The sequence below is a fragment of the Barbus barbus genome, assembly GCF_936440315.1.
Source record: "Barbus barbus genome assembly, chromosome: 41".
NCBI classification, from domain to species: domain Eukaryota; kingdom Metazoa; phylum Chordata; class Actinopteri; order Cypriniformes; family Cyprinidae; genus Barbus; species Barbus barbus.
The window spans coordinates 26507695-26527320 of NC_136719.1; the positions used below are offsets into that span (position 1 = coordinate 26507695).

The 19626-nt window shown below is 38.6% G+C and overlaps 1 protein-coding gene across 1 annotated transcript in view; it reads left to right on the plus strand.

Annotated features, from left to right (window-relative positions):
• LOC306860998 (coiled-coil domain-containing protein 171-like) overlaps window positions 1-19626 on the plus strand; it is a 36021-nt gene that overhangs the window by 633 nt on the left and 15762 nt on the right. The window contains exons 2-15 of the mRNA XM_079403043.1: window positions 677-843; window positions 919-1069; window positions 2181-2355; window positions 2644-2834; window positions 3422-3568; window positions 4818-4910; window positions 4996-5156; window positions 6389-6569; window positions 7466-7568; window positions 7704-7777; window positions 8963-9052; window positions 10921-11079; window positions 11606-11773; window positions 11867-12022. Of these exons, the coding sequence (XP_079259169.1) occupies window positions 707-843; window positions 919-1069; window positions 2181-2355; window positions 2644-2834; window positions 3422-3568; window positions 4818-4910; window positions 4996-5156; window positions 6389-6569; window positions 7466-7568; window positions 7704-7777; window positions 8963-9052; window positions 10921-11079; window positions 11606-11773; window positions 11867-12022 (1986 nt within the window). The 5' untranslated portion in view covers window positions 677-706. The remainder of the gene's footprint in view (window positions 1-676; window positions 844-918; window positions 1070-2180; window positions 2356-2643; window positions 2835-3421; window positions 3569-4817; window positions 4911-4995; window positions 5157-6388; window positions 6570-7465; window positions 7569-7703; window positions 7778-8962; window positions 9053-10920; window positions 11080-11605; window positions 11774-11866; window positions 12023-19626) is intronic.

Consider the following 19626-nt stretch of genomic DNA (forward strand, 5'->3'; position numbering starts at 1 on the left):
TGCATTTTATGAGTCCATGAATAATGTAACACTTCATAATACATATATATATATATGTATATTACATTACAACAGATGACAAACAAGCAATTCAACATTTAACGAATGGAAACTTTGGTTAAAACTATAATGCATTACAGTATTGGATTATGAATACCTTGTAATACATTATAAATTAATGCTTTAAGTAAAGTATTTGTGACCCTGCAGCACAAAAGCAGTCATCAGTAACACAGGTATATTTGTAGAACTAGCCAACAATACATTGTATGGATCAAAATTATAAATTTCTCTTTTATGACAAAAATCATTAGGATATTAAGTAAAGATCATGTTCCATGAAGATATTTAGTGAATGTCCTACCGTAAATATATCAAAACTTCATTTTTGATTAGTAATATGCATTGCTAAGAACTTCATTTGAACAACTTTAAAGGAGATTTTCTCAATATTTAGATTTTTTTGCTCCCTCAGATTCCAGATTTTCTAATAGTTGTATCTCAGACAAATATTGTCCTATCATAACAAACCATACATCAATGGAGATATTATTTATTCAGATGATTTTCAGATTGATTTCAGTTTAAAAAAATGGGCCCTTATGACTGGTTTTGTGGTCATATTTGTTAATAATAAAGTGATTATTCAGAGTCTAATGATGCTCTTGTTTTGCAGATCTCAGAAGCGTAGCGTCACGTTGACCTCATGCCCACAGAATCACCCGCCGTTCGTCCACGCCATGGCAATCGGGCCAAACAGAAAGACCCTGTTTCCACCCTGCAGGCGTCTCACCCGCGAGCCGCGGCGCCGTCTGCGCAGAACTCACAGGAGGAGATCAACAGGTTCCTCTGAGACTCTGTTACGTGTTTCTAACATGTTAAGATGCGTGTATACGACCTCGTTTGCTGTGTTTACAGGCTCAGGGACGTGATCGATGGGCTGCAGAGAGACAGACGGGACGCTGAGAGAGAGACGGGTGAGGGTTTTACTCTCACAGCTGAGCTGAGGTGGAAAATTAACCAGCTGGAACAGGAGAGACTGGATTTCACTTCCAAGCACAATGAAGAGGTACGTCACGCTGTCAATCAGACGGCAGATGAATGAACAGACACATGCATCTGGCAGATGCTTTTATCCAGAGCGACTTGCATTGCATTAAAAGTATACATTTGATCAGTTCATCCGTTCTTTGGGAAATGAACCTATGACCTTACTGTAGCCCATAATTCAAAAGTGATATTAACCACAATTTTTACAGTCTTGAGTCATTATATTATTTTTAATTAAATGATTCAAATATTAAATATAATTTGAAATAGTATCATAAAAAAATAACTTTTTATTTATAAAATCAATAGTAAAAATAAATAGTGTAAAAAAAAAATAGAAAATAAAAAGTGTACAAATAAATCAAAATTGATATCAACAACAATTTTTACAATCTACTTGAGTCATTATATTACTTATAATTAAATAGAATTAAATATAGAATAAAATATTAAAATAAAAATGCTGCAAATTCAGCTTTGAAATCACAGGAATAAATTAAATTTTTATAAAAGTTATTTTAAATAATAAAAATATTTCAACATTTTTCTGTTTTTGCTGTACTTTGTATCAAATAAATGCAGACTTGCCGAGCAGAAGAGACTTCTTAAAAAAACATTTAAAAACTTACTGTCCAAAAACATTTGACTGGTAATGATTAATAAGAACAGTGCAAAAATGAATCAAGTGTACAAATAAATAAAAAGTGATAAACCAGTTTTTACATTCTGCTTGACTCATTTTATTACTTAAATATAGCTAAAACATTAAATATAATTAGAATTAATACAATTATTTAATCATATAATATATACACTGTACTTGTTACATGTTAAAATTCTTACTACAGTAATTGCAGTAAATTATGCAGAATTAGATGTAACTAACCCTAAACCAAACGTAATCTTAAAAGCACGTTAAAATTACTCACTACTTAAATGTTTAATTACACTGTAGACTTATTCTACAAACAAAGTGTAACTGTTAACTTCTACCATCAATAATTTCAATTATGCATGTTATGGTTATTTTCTGATTATTGATAATTAGTTTTATATAAAACACTTTGAATTATGATTGTGTCTGAAATGTGCTTTATCAATAAACGTCATGTGTATGGTGTGTCCTGCAGGTGGCGCAGTACGAGGTGCAGCTGGCGCGGTTGCGAGCGCAGGTGGAGCGCGGCGAGGCGCAGCGGCAGACGATGGAGTACGACATTGCTGTGGTGAGGAGAGACGCGGCGGCAGAGAGGAGAAACACTGAGGAGAAGATGAACGACCTGAGGAAAGACAACCGCAGGCTGGACGGTGTGTGTGTGTGTGAGAGAGAGAGAGTGTGTATGTGTGTCTCTCTGTGTGTGTGTTTGTGTGTGTGTGTGTGTGTGTGTGTGTGTGTGTGAGAGAGAGAGAGAGTGTGTATGTGTGTCTCTGTGTGTGTGTGTGTGTGTGTGTGTGTGAGAGAGAGTGTGTATGTGTGTCTCTGTGTGTGTGTGTGTGTGTGTGTGTACGATACTACCATTATCGTAATCAAAGCATTATTCGGTGTTTGTGTGGGAATGACCATACTTGATTTTGATATTTTGTGTGTGTGTGTAGTCCTCAACTTGGAGCTGCATCAGAGGGTATCAGATCTACAGAGATCTTTAGAAATAACGCAGCAGGCGCGTGAGGACGACCTTAAGGGCCTCCACACGGAGCTGCATGAGAGAGACCATCTGCTGCTGAGTGCAAACGCTGAGAACGACCTGCTACAGACCAACAAGAGCCAACTACAGACACTGATACAGGTAAAGATCTGTCTGTCTGTCTGTCTGTCTGTCTGTCTGTCTATCTGTCTTCCTACCTACCTACCTACCTTTCTATTTTATATTAAGTTTGGGGTCAGTAAGATTTTGAAATGTTTTGAAAATGTCTTCTGCTCACCAAGGCTGCATTTATTTGATCAAAAATACTGTAAAAATTGTGAACAATTATTACAGTTCAGAACAGTTGTTTTCTATGTGAATATGTGTTAAACTGTAATGTATTTCTGTGATCTGCAGCTGTATTTTCAGCATCATTACTGCAGTCTTCAGCGTCACATGATCTTCAGAAATCATAATAATATACTGATTTACTGCTCAAGACACATTTCTGATTATTATCAATGTTGAAAACAGATGTGCTGCACAATATTTTTGTGGAAACTGTGATACATTTTATTTTTCAGGATTCACAGATGAATAGAAAGTTCAAAAGAACAGCATTAATTTGAAATAGAGATCTTTTGGAACATTACAAATGTCTTTACTGGCACTTTTGATCAATTTAATTGTCCTTGATGAATAAAAGTATACAAATCATATTGACCTCAAACATTTGAACTTGTTAACAGGAACAGAATGACACTCTACAGAAGCTACAAAATGAAATGGAGAGAATGAAGAGAGACAGAGAGAAAAATACAGAGAAACTGAAGCATAAATCATCAGAGCTGAACCGCAGCACGGAGAGAGAAGAGAAACTGCGCTCTGATCTGGAGGTGAGTGTGATGATCTGTCAGGAGGGTCACATTAGGTGTCTAACGATTATGTTTTTTGATGATCAATATCTTAAAAGAGCAGGATGGCTGATGTCCAATAGAAAGCTGATATGATATATCACATTATTTTTTATTAAACGATAAGTAAATAACATGCATTTGCTGATATGTAAATAATTTATGTAATTTAAACAGTTGCTGAAATTACATTCCTATTTTTTATGTAATATTTAATAAAATAATTAGAAATAAGTAAAAAAAAATCAGATATAATTTTTTTGATTCAGTGGTGTGTAATATATACTAGCATATAAAAAGCTAAAAACGTATCTCTTCCATCTTTATTTGACCCTCTAACTCTAGCACTCTCTGTTCTAATTCTATTTTATCTATTTGTTTTATATTTAAAAAAACGAACATTTGACCCTCTAGCACTCATTCTAGTATTCATTTACTAACTGCTTGTTTTTCTTAAAAAAAAAACCCACTAACACTAGCTTCTCTATTCTTTTTGTATTATATCTATTTGTTTTCTTTTTATTTAATATACAATTAACAAAAAGCTCAAGGCCTCTAACACACTGTGTGTGTGTGTGTGTGTGTGTGTGGGTCTCTCTCTCTCTGTGTGTGTGTGTGTGTGTGTGTGTCTCTCTCTCTCTGTGTGTGTGTGTGTGTCTCTCTCTCTCTGTGTGTCTTTGTGTGTGTGTGTCTTTGTGTGTGTGTGTGTGTGTGTGTGTCTGTGTCTCTGTGTGTGTGTGTGTGTGTGTCTCTCTCTCTTTGTGTGTCTTTGTGTGTGTGTGTCTTTGTGTGTGTGTGTGTGTGTGTGTCTCTCTTTCTCTCTGTGTGTGTGTGTGTGTCTGTGTCTCTGTGTGTGTCTCTCTATCTCTCTGTGTGTGTGTGTGTGTGTGTGTGTCTCTTTCTCTCTGTGTGTGTGTGTCTGTGTCTCTCTCTGTGTGTGTCTCTCTATCTCTCTGTGTGTGTGTGTGTGTGTGTGTGTGTCTGTGTCTCTCTGTGTGTGTGTGTCTCTTTCTCTCTGTGTGTGTGTGTGTGTGTGTGTGGCTGTGTCTCTCTGTGTGTGTGTCTCTCTGTGTCTGTGTGTGTGTGTGTGTGTGTGTCTGTGTCTCTCTCTGTGTGTGTCTCTCTATCTCTCTCTGTGTGTGTGTGTGTGTGTGTGTGTCTGTGTCTCTCTCTGTGTGTGTCTCTCTATCTCTCTGTGTGTGTGTGTGTGTGTGTGTGTGTGTGTGTGCAGGCAGCTCTGCAGAAGGTGAAGGTTCTTGAGCAGAGTGTGGAGTCGGAGCGCGCCGCACACCTGCAGTCTAAATTCAACTCTGAGATCATCCAGGTAACACGTGTGTTTATGAACGTACACGCTCAGTCAGACTGCAGCTGATCTCTGTCTGTGTGTGTGTGTGTGTGTGTGTGTGTAGATGAGGATGAGGGATCTGGAGGAGGCTCTGGAGGTGGAGAAGAACAGTCACGCTGAGGTCTCGTCGCGTCTGGAGCTCCTGAAGAAGAAGTGTGGAGAGCTGGAGAGAGCATACAATCACGAGAGAGACAAATCACGCGACACAAGCCACAAACTCACACAGTAAGATCTCATCTGTATTTTCAGCATCATTACAGTCTTCAATGTCACGTGATCCTTCACAAATCATTCTAATATGCTGATATGACTGACTATATGGTATAATACATATTATAACTAGGGCTGTCAGTTTAACGCGTTAACGTAATTACTTGTGAAAAAATAACGCTATTAAAATATTCTAACAGTTAACACACTGGCCCCGCCCCCAGACCTGTACGAACATCTTACATTTCATACAGTTGACTTTTAACAAATATGATGCAGGGCAACAACTCCATATGCCCTAAAATTCAAGATATTGGGGAAAAAAGGCTCCTGCATGAGTTTTTGTCTCATATTTATACCATATGATAAGCGATATCAGATGTCACACGAGCAGGGAGAGCAGTATGTGCAAATGTGATTTCATACAACAGTTCAGTAAATAAGAAGTTAATATTGTTATATTTTCAACACAATATTGTCTGTTTTTTGCTCCGTTTTGCCAATAAAAATATTACGTTTAAAGCCACAGCAGAATTGTGCGTCTGTGAGCAACACGGTGGTGATTTGTTTCTGAATGAATCAGCATTTTGAACAAATCATGTGAATCAATGATTCAAAGATTCTTTCACAATGAGTCGTTTACTGAATTCCAGAATGAATCAGCCGTTTCAACGAATCGAACAAAGACAAATCTGACCTGCTGGCAGATTTAGTTTCTTATTTGGAGTATTATTTCGTTCCAAAAAAAAAGTGACATTTATCACCCAAAAAATGAATTTGTCATCATTTACTCAAACCTGAATGACTTACTTTCTTTTGTGAAAAATAAAAGAAGGTATTTTGAAGACTGTTGATAACAAAGCAGTTTTGGTTACCAATGACTTCCACTGAATGAATGAAGAAATCTGAGATGTTTATCAAATTATCTTCTCTTATGTTCCATAGCTTGCTAGGCCGTTGTAGCCTAAACTTATATATGTAATAAATGTTATGTTGAATCAATGAAAATATTTCTTTCTAAAGCTTTCTATTAGTAATGTCTACTTAATACTTTCTCATTTAACACAAAAATAGCTTTAAATAATCTTTTGGGGGTATTTTCACAGCTAAATGTAATTTGCGAATAATTACAGTAATCAACACATCATGTAATTAATTATATTAATTTTAATCGATCGACCGCCCTAATTATAACATGTAATATAAAAATTATATAAAATTAGTGGACGTGATGTTGGTGTGTTCAGGTTGGAGAAGGACTTCTTGACCACGAAATCTGATCTGATTGGTCAGCTGGATCAGGAGAAGGCTGCATCTGCTGAGCTGATTGGACAGTTAGAACAGGAAAGGGCGGAGTCAGTGAAGCTGTCAGTCAAACTGCAGGAGCAGGAGAAAGCTTGGACAGAGAGACAACAGGAAATCAGTAGGGTAAAAACACAGCTGTCTCTCTCAAAACTGCTAAAGACGTTTTTTTATTATGTATGTGTGTGTATATATATATATGTGTATACAGGGTTATAAGGACAAATACATTTTTAAATTATAAAATTATTATTTATTTAATTATATAAATTGTATATTTTTCATTTAGTACTCCCCTTCAGAAGCTACATAAGATACTTGCATGTTTTCCAGAAGACAAATTAAGTTAAATTTACCTTGCTCTTCAAATTCAAAAAGTTTTCACGCCCCGGCTCTTAATGCATGGTTCTTCCTTCTGGAGCATCAGTGAGCGTTTGAACCTTCTGTAATAGTTCCATATGAGTCCCTCAGTTGTCCTCAGTGTGGAAAGATGAATCTCAAAATCATACAGTCGTTGTTGGAAAGGGTTCACATACACAAAAATGCTGGAAAACAAGAGACTCATGAACAAATATCACTAAACAAACAATCACAGCTTCGGATCGTTCAGGTAACAACACAGGATTAAGAATCAAGTGTATGTAAACTTTTGAATGGGGTAATTTTTGTAAATTCAACTTATTTTCTCTTGTGGACTATATGTCAACATCTTTAATGTGAAATCTTATTCAGGTCAGTACTAAATGAACAATAACATGCATTTTGTATGATCCCTCTTATTTTGGTAAAATAATTAACATTTAGCAGATTCTGAAAGGTGTATGTAAAGTTTTGACTTCAACTGTGTATATATATATATATATATATATATATACTGTATACTTTGATTTGATTCTGCCTTGTCTCTTACATCAGTGTTGTAGTCATCATTTGATTTCATGTATTATTTATGCTGCGGTTTCAAATGAATTAGCAATCCTTCAGTTTAACTCTGATTTGGACTCTGTGTGTGTGTGTTTTAGGCTCTGGTGTGTGTGCAGCGGTCCTATGACAGTCTGTTGAGTGATCTTGATCATGTGCTACAGCAGAATCAGCAGCAGGGGGCGACACATGCTCATAACACAGGTCAGGAGGAACAGAAGTCATGAACTTCACTTCAAATGACCGTGAAGCTACTAAAGCACTATAGAAATAAAGCTGAGTTGAATTAAAGGTGTTTTACGGAGTGTGTGTGTGTGTGTGTGTGTGTGTGTGTTCTAGAGGAAGGAGGTAAACACAAAGCATCTGCTCTAATGGACATCCTGCAGAAAACACTACACTACTACAACACACAGGTACATCATTAAACTCTAATAATACTGCATATTTTATAGTCCAGAGACACTGATGAAGGAATAAACTGGCAAACGCTTTGTCACAAGCACATTTGGACAAAGATTTGGCTGGATGTTAACACCGTGTATGAGCTCATGAGCTATATTTGGTTGTTCTTCAGCTCACACGTCTAAATAATGCAGATATTTTCACATGAATTGTTCAGTGTTTAGTGCCGGGTCTTGAATTAATGGCATTGCATCTTGAATAAATTGTGCAGTTATTATTATAGGATTATTGTTTTGCTGTGCTATTTTTGTTTAGTTGACGTTCTTGAGGTTTTTGTGTCCAGTATTGAGGTCTGTGTTTTAAAAATCTGTCCCAGATATCTTTGCTTTGTGAGATGATTGCTCCTTCAGAAACACAGATTGCATAGATATTAATCTATATATGGTGTTACTAATTAGAAATTTGTTGTGCGTGAAGTCTGTAGTTGCTGTGACACATTTATTGGCTGAATGAGGCGTTTAGTGAACTAATAAATTCAAACTGATAAAACTGTTACTGAGGATGATTCTTAATTCATTATGTAATATACAATTATATATTTTAATATTAATAATTATAGTAGAATGTTTTTAGTCTGTAAAGCTGCTTTGAAACTAATTGTATTGTGATTTGATGATTAAGATTGTAGTTGAGAACATAATCTGAATGCATGTTGTGTTTTAACACATTTAGTTTTTCTTATGTTTTTGATGTTGTTTTTTGTGATTGGCAGCTCGCTCCTTAGTTATTTTTAGTATCGAGTATTATAGTTATTATTTGTTGAATTATTTTTTTACATTTTTCTTAAATTGTAGTTAAAGTTTTAGTAATTCAGTTGTTTTTTTATTCATTTAAAAAATGTCTATATATATGTTTTTGTTTTAGTTGTCATAGTACTTCCAGTTAAACTAAATGAGAATGAGAATTGTTGATGCAACTATCTTAAAGTAAATTTAAGGATTTTTTTTATATTTTGTTTCAGTTAAAGTTTATTTATTTGAAGTAACAGAAATGTTTTGTATAGCTTTAGTTAACTATAATAATACAGGCTTACTTTTTGCTGTAATAAATTTTGTTGTGTATGTCTCTCTCTCTCTCTCTCTCTCTCTCTCTCTCTGTTTGTGCGTGCGTGTGTATGTGTATGTGCGTGTGTATAGTTGCAGGAGTCTGTGATTGTGCTGCAGAAGTTGAATCATGAGGTCAGACAGAAGGATGAGACGATCACTGATCTCCAGAGGAATATGCAGGTCTGTGTTTGCTGTTCCGCTGATCTACAGACATTATTCAGGAGGCTGTAGATGAATAAATTATTTATACTTCAATAATGTCTTAGTAAGATGAGACTAAAATGATCCAAACATATAATGCAATGCTGATTGAGAGATGAAGAAATAAACGCTCCTCAGAAGATGTGAGATGAAGATCATTCCTCCGCTGAGGAACAGTGAAAGTAAAGCTTCTGGAAACAAACGCTCCTCAAAAGATCCTGATGATCAGATTTGAGATGCACTGATTTATCTAGAAAATTATTGATAAAGAATCAAGTAAAGCTGAGCTGCTTCAGTCCAGTAAGTGTTCATCTGGAGATATGAACATATGACAGAAGTTATTCTGACGTTTACTTGATCAAAATCAGTCAAGATTTAAAGGTGCCATAGAATGTATTGATACAGTATTTTAAATTGTTCTCTGAGTTCTACATAGAAGGTATGTGGCTTAGGTAAGGGCAAAAAATCTCCAGAAACAGTTTTACATGTCCATTTACTTGGCTTATGTGGAAGGGTCATGAATAATAATGTTGAGCTCTCCTCTGATTGGCTGTTTCACAGTGTGGCTCAATGTTGAGCTCTCCTCTGATTGGCTGTTTCACAGTGTGGCTCAATGTTGAGCTCTCCTCTGATTGGCTGTTTCACAGTGTGGCTCAATGTTGAGCTCTCCTCTGATTGGCTGTTTCACAGTGTGGCTCAATGTTGAGCTCTCCTCTGATTGGCTGTTTCACAGTGTGGCACAATGTTGAGCTCTCCTCTGATTGGCTGTTTCAAAGTCCGGCTCATTTCAGTAGCTCACACAGCAGGAAGGAAACACAGGGAAAATATATATATTTCAATACTTTCTCGCGCAGTTATATAATTGGGTAATTATACTGTCTATAAACTGTGGGCATCAGGGAGCCTCTATTAATACGCGGGGCATTGAAACTGCTTTTGTACGATCGGTCGATTGCGTTATAGTTTCACTTTTGCTTTCAAGATACGCAATCACACAGACTCTGTTTATTCTATTGAGGGCGGTACTTACCACACATTTTACAAGATCAGATGCTTGTCAGTGGTGCTCAGGGTCTGTAAATCATTCTCCATCATCCTCAGTCATCTCTCCTTACTCTGTTTATGTGGTAAGTGAAATCTTATGTACTGTAATGTAACAGGCTACCGCTAGCAAGAAGCTAACTATGTCCCTTTAGTGGCTCGCTTTATTTTATTAGAACGCGTTATTTGCTTTCCATGCCTTTCTGAATACAGACACCAACCCATCCCTGTACTTCACATCCCCTGCACAGCCTGCAACATAACTTTTTATTTCGCCATTGCGCCATTTTCGTTGTTGTCCTCACTTGTTTCTTCATAATACCTGCAGAACTTCTGATGGTTCAGCTGGCGGCTGGCCTAGAACATGGTCGGGTTTATGCAAATGTTGAGGGCGTAACTATTAGTGATCCCGACTGTTACGTCACAGTTGGTGTTATATTCTGATTTGCCTGTTTTTCAGTGGTCTTTTTTATTCACGAGATTTACATAAGGAGGAGGAAACTATGGTGTTTGAGGCTCACTGTATGTCATTTCCATGTACAGAACTCTTATTATTCAACTATGCCAAGGTAAATACGTTTTTCCATTCTATGGCACCTTTAACAAAAAAAAGACACTGAAGCTGCAGCTGAAGTTGGACGCTTGTACAATTACACTAAAAGAGCTTTTACTGAGAAAACACTCAGACCTATCGATCAGACGACAGAAGACATGCAGTAGATGTGTGATCATTTACAGCTTTATAAACTCAATCAAACACGATACAGGAGCTTCACAGTGTTAATCTGGTTTCTGTGTGTCTGCAGGAGTGTAAGGCTCGTGGCGTGTGTGTAAATGAAGAGGTGAAGCGTTTGCGTGTGTGTGTCGCAAACGCCGCAGCTGATCTGCGCAGCCTCAAAACACAACACACAAACACACAAACACAGATGAACAAACTCCAGCAGCAACATCACAACGACTGCCAGGTACACACACACACACACACACACTCGCATGTACGCACACTATACACACACACACTCGCATGCATGTACATTATACACACACACTCGCATGCACGCACACTATATATACACACACACCTACACACACACTCGCATGCATGCACACTATATACATACACACACACTCGCATGCACGCACACTATATACACACACACCTACACGCACACTCGCATATACGCACACTATATACACACACACACACTCGCATGCACGCACACTATGCACACACACTCACACACACACACACACACTATATACACACACCTACACACACACTCGCATGCACGCACACTATGCACACACACTCACACACACACACACACTATATACACACACCTACACACACACTCGCATGCACGCACACACACACTCGCATGCATGCACACTATACACAGACACACAGGAAGTGAGTGTGACAATGTCTGCAGTGCTTGATATCATTAGTATGTTATTATTGGTTAATCTGACTGTGATGTTTGTGTTCAGGAGAAGCTGACGTTCCTCCACACGCTGTATCAGCGTCTGCTCGCTGGATGTGTGCTGGTGATGCCACTGCACAGCATGCTGGGTAGCTTTTCATGGGCGGAGCTTAGCGCTGTGGTACAGGAGCATGTGGACAGGCTGACCTCTGACCTCTCCACAGCCAATCAGAATGTGAGAAGAGGCTTATGTGAAAGATTCGCTTTAGAACTGTTGAGAGGTTGTGTATAACGTGTGTGTGTGTGTGTGTGTGTGTGTGTGTTGCAGGTGTCGCGTTTAGAGAGTGTGTGTGAGGGGAAATCGGCAGCACTGGAGAGTGTGAGCACACAACTGAGACAGAGAGAGGAGAGCTGGAGCAAACAGAGAGAAGATCTCAACACACAACACACACACCTCAACAACCAGCTACAGGACAAGATACAGGTACACACACACACACACACACTTAAGCTAATGCACACCTTCAGTCATCTGGTGAAAGGTCTGGAAAAGTATGGAAATAGAAAGCAGAGTGTGGAAAAATATTTTTTTTTCCAGATTTTTCCCCCCATTTAGTTTTCATAATAGAAAATTCTAAATTGAATGAAAATAAGTTTATCATACAAGAAGTGTGTTTTCATGGCAGCTGTTTGTCAAACACAACTAAATTAATTCAAGGAGCACTTTTTCATTATGCAAAATGTTTTGGGTTTCTTCTCACGATATTCTTAGCACTGTATTGGCGCTTTTCCACTGTGTGGTACGACTCGACTCGGCTCGGCTCGGCACGCTTCAGAACGGCTCAGATCGGCTCGGTTTGTGTTTCCACTGCAGTTCAGTCCTGCTTTAGAGTGAGTGGGATTATTCACGTGTCATTATAGAGGCACCACCTCTACTGCCGTGACTCCTGAAAAACTTTTTAATTCCGCGTCGCTCCATTAAGCTCTCGCTGGATCTGTTCCTCGGCTATCAGGAGAGGACAGTCTGTACTTCCTCAACCGACAACGAAAAAGCCATTTTTTTGGTTGTTAAAAGAAAGGTGCGCTCATTCAAAACAGTTGCGTTCGATCCTTCACTGGCTGTGCTGATTTAAATCTAGCGGGTCTGTGTCTCGAAATTGTGTCTCGTGCCACAAGTTCAAATGATGAAAAAAAAAAAAAAAAAAAAGTTCAAATGACGCAGGCAGTGACGATTTTCTCCGGCCAATCAGTGATCAGCAGGGTTTAGACGTAACGGTACGGTTCGCTTGGAACCTTGGCCGAGTTGGTACTAAAAAAGTACCAGGTACTGTACCCAGGGGAAAACCCCCCAAAAGTGAGCTGTACTGAACCGTACCATGCTGTGGAAAAGCGCCATATGACATGGCCTCGAGGACCTTTGGAAAAAATAAGAAAATATACAGACTGTTATGTGCACGAGAAACCATTAAACTTAAACAATGCGCACTGAGCCACCTATTGTGCTATCAGCTCATTTTGCTGTGTGGTGTCTTGGCCGTCACAGAGTATGAGACCAAAGGCCTTGAAATATGACATACTGCCCAAACGAAAGCCATATTTTGAATTTTTTTTTTTTTTTTATAGACCCTTGAACTTGGCAAATAGGACAATGCACATATCTGTATTATGCCATCAGCTCATTTCATGTCATGGTTTCTTCACCGCCACAGAGGATGTGCTAAATTGGACATTAGGTCTTGATATTAGAGGGAAAGCCAAATTTTGAGCGAGTAGATCTCTATTAATTCATGTGCATCCATGCTCTCACTTTATTCATAGTAAGATGGCAGTGATGCACAAAGGAAATGTTATATAAAACTAGAAATTGTAATGCGTAAGCATGCAAAAAATTCCCATGCGCATGTGAATAGTTTCTCAAGGGCACAAAAAAGTTTATTGTGTGCATGCAGAAGTCACTTAGAGAAAAACAATGTAAAAAAACCCTGAAAAAATAAAGATAGTTACAGATAACTATAATATATACCAAATAGTGCTGTATGAGCCATTATGTTAAATATGGTCTGACCATCTCCTGAGAGCTTTGGAAATTTGAGTCTGGAAAAGTGTGTAATTTTGAAATGGAAAATGTGTAGGAACCCTGAATATAACACTGGAAGTTTCCAATGAAGTTCCACTTAAAACAGTGCTTTATTTGTTTGGTACTGAACCCGAAGATACGTCCTGAAAATCTTCGGTAGGAATACGTGTAACGCTACACCCCTAGTTAGTCCACACTGCAGATCTAATATGCTAGTCTCTCTCTCTCTCTCTCTCTCTCTCTCTCTCTCTCTCTCTCTCTCTCTCTCTTCCGGTGCACGCTGGGAGCGTTTGGGGTGTGCGTGAGGGTTTCACGGGGAGTGCGGGAGTTTTTTTCGTATTTCTATTTTCTATTGCACATAAATAAAAGGTATTAGAAGAGGAATACTTTTTGACCAAGGAAGCATAGATTTGTTTAGTTGGAAACTTTTGTGACGGCACCGAGATGGCGTCTCACCCCGCGGCCGCGGAGGTGGTGCCACCTGTGTCGCTCCGTCACGGCGTCAGGTGTGTGCCTGTACAAGGCGTGACGGTGGAGGATGTGTTACTGGTGGTTGGGGAACTAATCGGATATGAAAACATTTCTTCGGCGTCGAGGATGAACAAGGCGGTTGTGGTGTTTGTAAAAGAGGAAGAACTAGCAAATCGGTTGATAAGCGAAGGAATTGTGGTAGGTGGAGATTTTCTTACTATTTCACCGCTGGTAACGCCAACGACCCGTATAACGGTGTCTAACGTTCCCCCTTTCATTCAGAATGATGAAATTGAAAGAGCGTTAGCGAGATATGGAAAGTTTGCAAGTGGGATTAGAACTATTCCACTGAGATGCAGAAACGAAGTTTTGAAGCACGTTATGTCTTTCAGGAGGCAAGTGTTTATGTTTTTGAATCAGCCAGAACTGGATGTGTCCTTTAGAGTTGGCCACGAGGGAAAAACGTATGTGGTGTATGCTAATACCGGTAGCATGAAGTGCTTCGAATGTGGGGATATCGGGCATAAGCGGATGGCGTGCCCACATAAGGCCCAGGTCCAGGATAGGCAGGAAGAGGTAGCTGAGCATAGTGCTGCTGCTGCTGAGGATGTTCAGGAACAAAATGAGGATGTCCAGATTAATACTGATGAAGCAAATGATGAGAGAGTACCAGCTCAGTTTACAGAGGAAAGGAACGTTGTTAATGCTGATTTTATTGACAGTAATGATCAGAAAGATGTTGTTGAGGAAAACAAGATTTCTATTGGACAAAATGATGCATCTAAGATGGGGGAAAGTAGTGTGATGACTGATGATGTCACCAAAGAAAAAATAAATGTTGAAATGGTTCAAACTGACGATTCTGAAGTATTTAATAATGTTGAAATGTGTACTGATTCTGAAATGGGAGATGATGATAATTTCTCAGAAATTTCAGATATTGGTTCACAAATCATGGAGGACACATATACACTGCAAGAAATAAATGACTTTCTAGATGCAACTTTTGGAAAGACTATGGAAGTCAAAGATTTCTTCCCAGATATAGGGAAATTTATAGCATCAGTGACTTTGTTACAAAGAAACGTTAGTCATGAGGCTCTTAGCAAGCAGAAAAGATTTCGGTTAAGGAAGATCTTAACGAAGTTAAGAAAGAGTAAGGCAAACGTTTCATAAAATGATTAAAACACACAGGGTGTTGGCTATTCTTAGTCTTTTCACTTTATTTCTGTCCTGTTTATATTTTTCCCTTTCTATGGAGTTTTTGAGAATTGGCTCCTTAAATATAAATGGGGGTAGGGATGGAAATAAGTTGGCAATGGTGTCTGAATTATTTAGAATTAAGAAGGTGGATATTGCTTTTTTACAAGAGACACATTCTAATACAGAAAATGAGTCGAAATGGGATAGATGGTGGGAAGGGAAAGTTGTGCTAAGCCATGGGACAAATTTGAGTTGTGGTGTAGCCATATTATTCTCAAAAAATATAAATGTAAATGTTTTAGCTGTAGAAGAAGTTGTAAAGGGAAGAGTACTATTAATGCATATAGAATATAAGGGAAATGTGTTTGTGCTTATAAATGTGTATGCACCAAATATTGGGCCTGAGCGGGTGGAGGTTTTTATGAAACTAAAAAATGCTGTTCAAAAAATTGGAGATCAGGTGTGTGTTATCATTGGAGGTGACTGGAATTGTACTGTTGATTTTATAATGGATAGGAATGGGGAGGAACCTCATAATGAGTCAAGTGTGGTATTATCAAAAATAATAAAAGAGTTTAATTTGACTGATATTTGGAGGAAAATAAATATAGGAACTAGACAATATACATGGGTTAAAGCATCTGAGAATAGGGTTAGTGGGGCAAGACTAGACAGATTTTATATTGATAAAACATGGAATAATAAGGTGATAAATGCTGTCATTTTACCTGTTGGGTTTTCAGATCACCACTTGGTTTTATTTGATTTAAACATGAAGGTAACTACAAAGCCACATTATTTTTGGCATTTTAATGTTAAATTATTACAGGATGTTTTATTTTGTGATAGTTTTCAATTATTCTGGAATAAATGGAAAATGCAGAAAGATTCTTTTGAAAACATGTGTCAGTGGTGGGATGTTGGCAAAGTAAATATAAGAATATTTTGTCAAAATTACAGTTCACATAGTACATCAAGGGTGAAGTTTGCAGTAAAAAGCTTGGAGAAAGACATTCAAAGAATGGAAAGTACTATTTTTCATAATAATGGAACTGGGCAGAGTGAGCTGTTGAATAAGAAAAAGAAAGAACTTGGCTCGTTATTACAGGAACAAGTGAAAGGAGCAATTGTAAGGGCGAGAATCTGTTCTATTAAAGACATGGACGCTCCTACATCATTCTTTTTCAACCTTGAAAAGAAGAGCTCCCAACAAAAACAAATATGTCATCTTCAACGGCCTGATGGGACTATGACGTCAGACCCCGTGGAAATAAAGAAGCTGGCGGTTAACTTCTACAAAAACCTGTATGACGCTGAGAACTGTGACGTTGAGAGTGCTTCTGATTTGCTGAGTGATTTACCTCAGGTGGGAGAAGAGGGGAGAAATTCACTAGACAGCCACATAACTTTTCAGGAGATTACAGATGCAATGAAACAGTTATCACGAGGACGTTCTCCGGGAATTGATGGACTGCCAGTTGAGTTTTACCAAGCTTTTTGGAATATATTAGGACAAGATTTGTATGAAGTACTCATTCAAAGCATCAGAAGTGGGACACTTCCTGTAAGCTGTCGAAGAGCTGTACTGTCTTTGCTTCCAAAAAAAGGAAATTTAGGTCTTCTAAAGAATTGGAGACCAGTTTCTCTATTATGTTTGGACTACAAAATACTGTCAAAGTGTTTAGCAAATAGGTTAAAGTGTTATTTAGAGTTATTGGTTCAAAATGACCAGACGTATTGCATTCCCAAAAGGACAATCATGGATAATCTCTTTTTATTGAGGGATGTAATTGATTTTAACCAATTTAATAATTTAAACCTGGGTATTCTTTGTTTGGACCAAGAGAAAGCATTCGATCGGGTTGACCATGTGTATCTTCTTAAGGTTTTAAAACAATTTGGATTTGGAGAGAATTTTATCTCTTATATTAAGTTGTTATATTCAAATGTTTTTGTGATGGTTAAAGCGGGCGGAGGATTAAGTGCACCAGTACCGGTGTCAAGGGGTATTAGGCAGGGTTGCCCACTCTCTGGACAATTGTATAGTCTGGCTATTGAGCCATTGTTGTGTAGGATAAGGAGAGATCTGAATGGAATTTTACTTCCTGGTATAAATAGTAGTAGTAGGGTGTCATTATCTGCCTATGCGGACGATATCACAGTTTTTATTACGAGCCAAAATGATGTTGACATCTTAACGGAAATTATTAGAAAATATGAGAGGGCATCTTCAGCAAAAATGAACTGGGGGAAGAGTGAAGGGCTTATTATTGGTCAGTGGGGAGGGTTAGGGCCTCCAAAATTACCGGGTGGATTGATGTGGGTAAGAGAAGGGTTAAAAATTTTAGGTGTTTTTTTAGGAAATACAATATTTAAAGGAAAAAATTGGGAGGGAATGCTGGAGAAGGTGAACGCTCGATTGTCTAAATGGAAATGTCTATTACCACAATTGTCGTACCGAGGAAGAGTTCTGGTGGTAAACAACCTGGCCGCCTCTATCTTGTGGCATAGACTCGTGGTACTGGAGCCTCCTGATGAGCTGATCTGCAGGATACAAAGGACTTTGGTGAATTTCTTCTGGAGTGGAGAGCACTGGATTCGCGCAGCAGCGCTGTATCTTCCAGTTGAAGAAGGAGGCCAAGGTCTAGTGGACGTGAGGAGCAGAATCTGTGCTTTCCGAATCCAAGCAGCACAGAGACTTCTCTACCACAAGGACTTGGTTTGGTCTCAGACTGCAAAGGCAATTCTTCAAAAAACTGGGGGTCTTGGATTGGACAGACATTTATTTTTAATGAACCTGGAGAAGATAAACATGTCTGAGCTTTCGCATTTTTACCGGACAATGTTGCATTCATGGAGAACTGTTTTTAAAGTTGAAAGAGAGGTTGATGAACCTGGGAACTGGGTTCTAGAGGAACCTTTGTTTTTTAATTCAATGACGCAAACAAGACTTTTGGCTTCTGTAAGTGTAAGTGCATGCTTACAGAGAAAGGGCATTGTCAAGCTTGGACACCTCTTGAATAGAGATGGATGGAAGTCGTTGGAGGAACTTAGAGAAATGACTGGCTTAAGATCTTCACGCTTGACAGAAAAGTTCATGGAGGAGATTGTAAATACCTTACCAAGTAGTTACAGAAAGTACATTGGGAGAGGAACTTTGATGGATATGTCGAATGAACAGGAATTCCCAGAAATTAAAATCTCTCATCTTATAAAGAAGGAAAATGAAGATGAGGATGTGGGGTCAATTCTATCTTTTAAAACCCCGCAGCTAGAAGATTTTGAGTCTGCATCAAAAAAAGCAATATATTACTCTACAGTCAAAGTTCTACATCAGGACTCTCTTAAAGGACAAAAACCCTCCAGGTGGCCAGGTTTGTTGAAGCCAGACTTCCTTGTGAGGGACAGGTGGAGAGCCCTGTATAAGCCTCCCATAGAGAAGCGCACTGCTGATCTGCAGTGGAGGCTTATTCATGGGGCAATAGCCACGGACAGACATGTAGCGCACCTGAATCCAGCAGTGGGTGAACAGTGTAGGTTTTGTGGGATGGTAGAAAATCTGGAACATTTGTTTTTAAGATGTAATAGGTTGAAAGGTCTTTTTAATCTTCTTGATAGATGGTTTCAAGCATTTGATGAGAAATTCTTAGAAGAAGTGTTTATTGGGGGTGTGATGTACAGATTCTTAGTCAGAAGGAAAGCATGTTTGTTGAACTACTTGATCGGAACTGCAAAATTAGCAATTTGGAAGACGAGGAAGAATGAGGGGCTGGGACTTCCGGTTAGGCGAACTATGGAGTAAGACGTGTTCGCGAAAGGTCCCTGCAGAATTCCATTATTTTATGCGTTTATGCACATCTGTACTTAATATCGAGTGCCTGCAGATAATTGCGTCTATCGGTGTTGTTCTGTAAACTAATCCTGTGTAATGAAGATGAAAACTAAAGCCAATAAAGGCGGTAACGCACAGTCATCGCAGCAGCGGCCTGCTGCAGCAAGTACATCCTCGGATGAGCGTGACACAGCCGGGAGAGATGAGCGAAGTGAGCTCGATACGTCTTCAGCTGACACTCAGTCTCTTAAAGCTGAAATACTTTCATCGCTACGCAGTGAACTGGCAGAAATATTTCGCACTGAATTACGTTCCATGTTAGGCGATGACTTATCGACCATCAAAAGTGAGCTTCAAGCCGTGAAGGCGGAATTTTCTAACACCATGGTTTCGATGCAATCTGACATGTCGACACTGAAAAGTACGGTGAGGGATATGGAACAGTCTCTCTCCACCTGTTCAGATGATATCACGGTGCTTCAGGAAAAGGTTGACTCTCTTTCGG